A 1,528-nucleotide genomic window follows, 5' to 3' on the forward strand; every position below is an offset into this window, starting at 1 on the left:
CCTTGCGCTTCAGACGGACAATGGAAAAGAGTTCGACAACCTTGCTTTTCGCATTTTTTTGTCGCACCACGGCACAATTTTTCGTCTCACATGCCCGTATACTTCACAGCAGAACAGCCGAGCCGAACGCGTCCTTCGCATTCTGAATGACTGCGTTCGCACGCTCCTGTTCCATGCCAACGTGCCGCCTCATTTCTGGCCGGACGCCCTCGCCACTGCTTCACTTCTCCTTAACATTCGCCCTTGCCGCCCATGGTGGAACTATGCACCTCACCATCTTTTCTTCGGGACGCCCCCATCTTATGATGGCTTGCATATTTTCGGGTGCCTTTGCTATCCTAGCACTGCCGACTCCACTCCTCACAAGCTCGCACCTCGTTCTGTAGCTTGCATCTTTATCGGCTACCCCTCCAACTCCAGGGGATATCGGTGCTACGATCCTGTCTCCCATCGTGTGTTCACTTCCCGCCACGTTTACTTTGATGAGCACGTGTTTCCGTTTCAGCAGGTACCCCCGGCTGTTCCTCCCGCCACCGATGACGCGCGCTCCTCGACGCCTATCCCAGGGTGCTCGCGCGCCTCTCTAGGCCTGCCCCCTGGCTTTGAGGCACGTCCCCCGCATGCGGTGCCTCCTATACCCACGGCACTGGCGCCCCAGTCACCCTCGACGTTGGCGCCCCCAGCCCCCCCGGCGCCCCGGCTCCCTCGGCGCCCCCGGTGCCTACGGCCCCACCGACGGCTTTGGCCGGTCCGGTCACCCGCGCCCGTACGGGCGTCTTTCACCCGAGCTCGCGCTACGCCTCGGATGACTACGTCCATGCGGCGTCCACCTCTAGGCCGTCGCCGTTGCCGTCCTTCGTTCGAGCCGCTCTTCGTGACCCGCTCTGGATGGCTGCGATGCAAGAGGAGTTGGACGCCCAGATCGCAACTGGACGTGGGAGCTTGTTCCCCGTCCCCGGCATGCCAACGTGATTACCAGGAAGTGGGTCTTTAAACACAAACTCCGTCCTGATGGTACCCTTGATCGCTACAAAGCGCGCTGGGTCGTTCCTGGCTTCCGACAGTGTGCTAGCATCGACTTCATAGACACCTTCGCTCCGATCATCAAGCCCGGCACGATACACACGGTTCTCCACCTTGCGGTCTCCCGTGCTTGGCCAGTGCACCAGATGGACGTCTCCAACGCCTTCCTCCATGGTCACCTCGAGGAGCAGGTCTTCTGCCAGCAGCCCACCGGTTTTGTTGAACCGACGCTTCCCGACCACATGTGCCTGCTTTCGCGGTCCTTGTACGGCCTCAAGCAGGCTCCGCGCTTGGTACCAGCGCATCGCGGCGTTTCTCCACTAGCTTGGGTTCCGCTCTACCCGCTCGGACGCCTCGCTCTTCGTCTATCATCAGGGCTCTGACACGGCCTACTTGCTGCTCTATGTCGACGTCATCATCCTGACGGCATGTACGGCTGGTCTCCTCAGTCAGCTCACGGCTCGTCTTCGCGTTGAGTTTGCCATCAAGGACTTGGCTCCTTTGC

The 1,528-nt window shown here is 60.5% G+C and overlaps 1 protein-coding gene across 1 annotated transcript; it reads right to left on the reverse strand.

The window, feature by feature from the left end:
• Positions 1-809: 809 nt before the first annotated feature.
• On the reverse strand, positions 810-1,328 carry LOC109766522 (uncharacterized). The gene has a single exon (XM_020325304.1). The coding sequence runs from the start codon at positions 1,326-1,328 to the stop codon at positions 810-812; it is 519 nt and encodes a 172-aa protein (XP_020180893.1).
• Positions 1,329-1,528: the final 200 nt, after the last annotated feature.

This window comes from Aegilops tauschii, chromosome 6, assembly GCF_002575655.3.
Source record: "Aegilops tauschii subsp. strangulata cultivar AL8/78 chromosome 6, Aet v6.0, whole genome shotgun sequence".
Classification (NCBI taxonomy): domain Eukaryota; kingdom Viridiplantae; phylum Streptophyta; class Magnoliopsida; order Poales; family Poaceae; genus Aegilops; species Aegilops tauschii.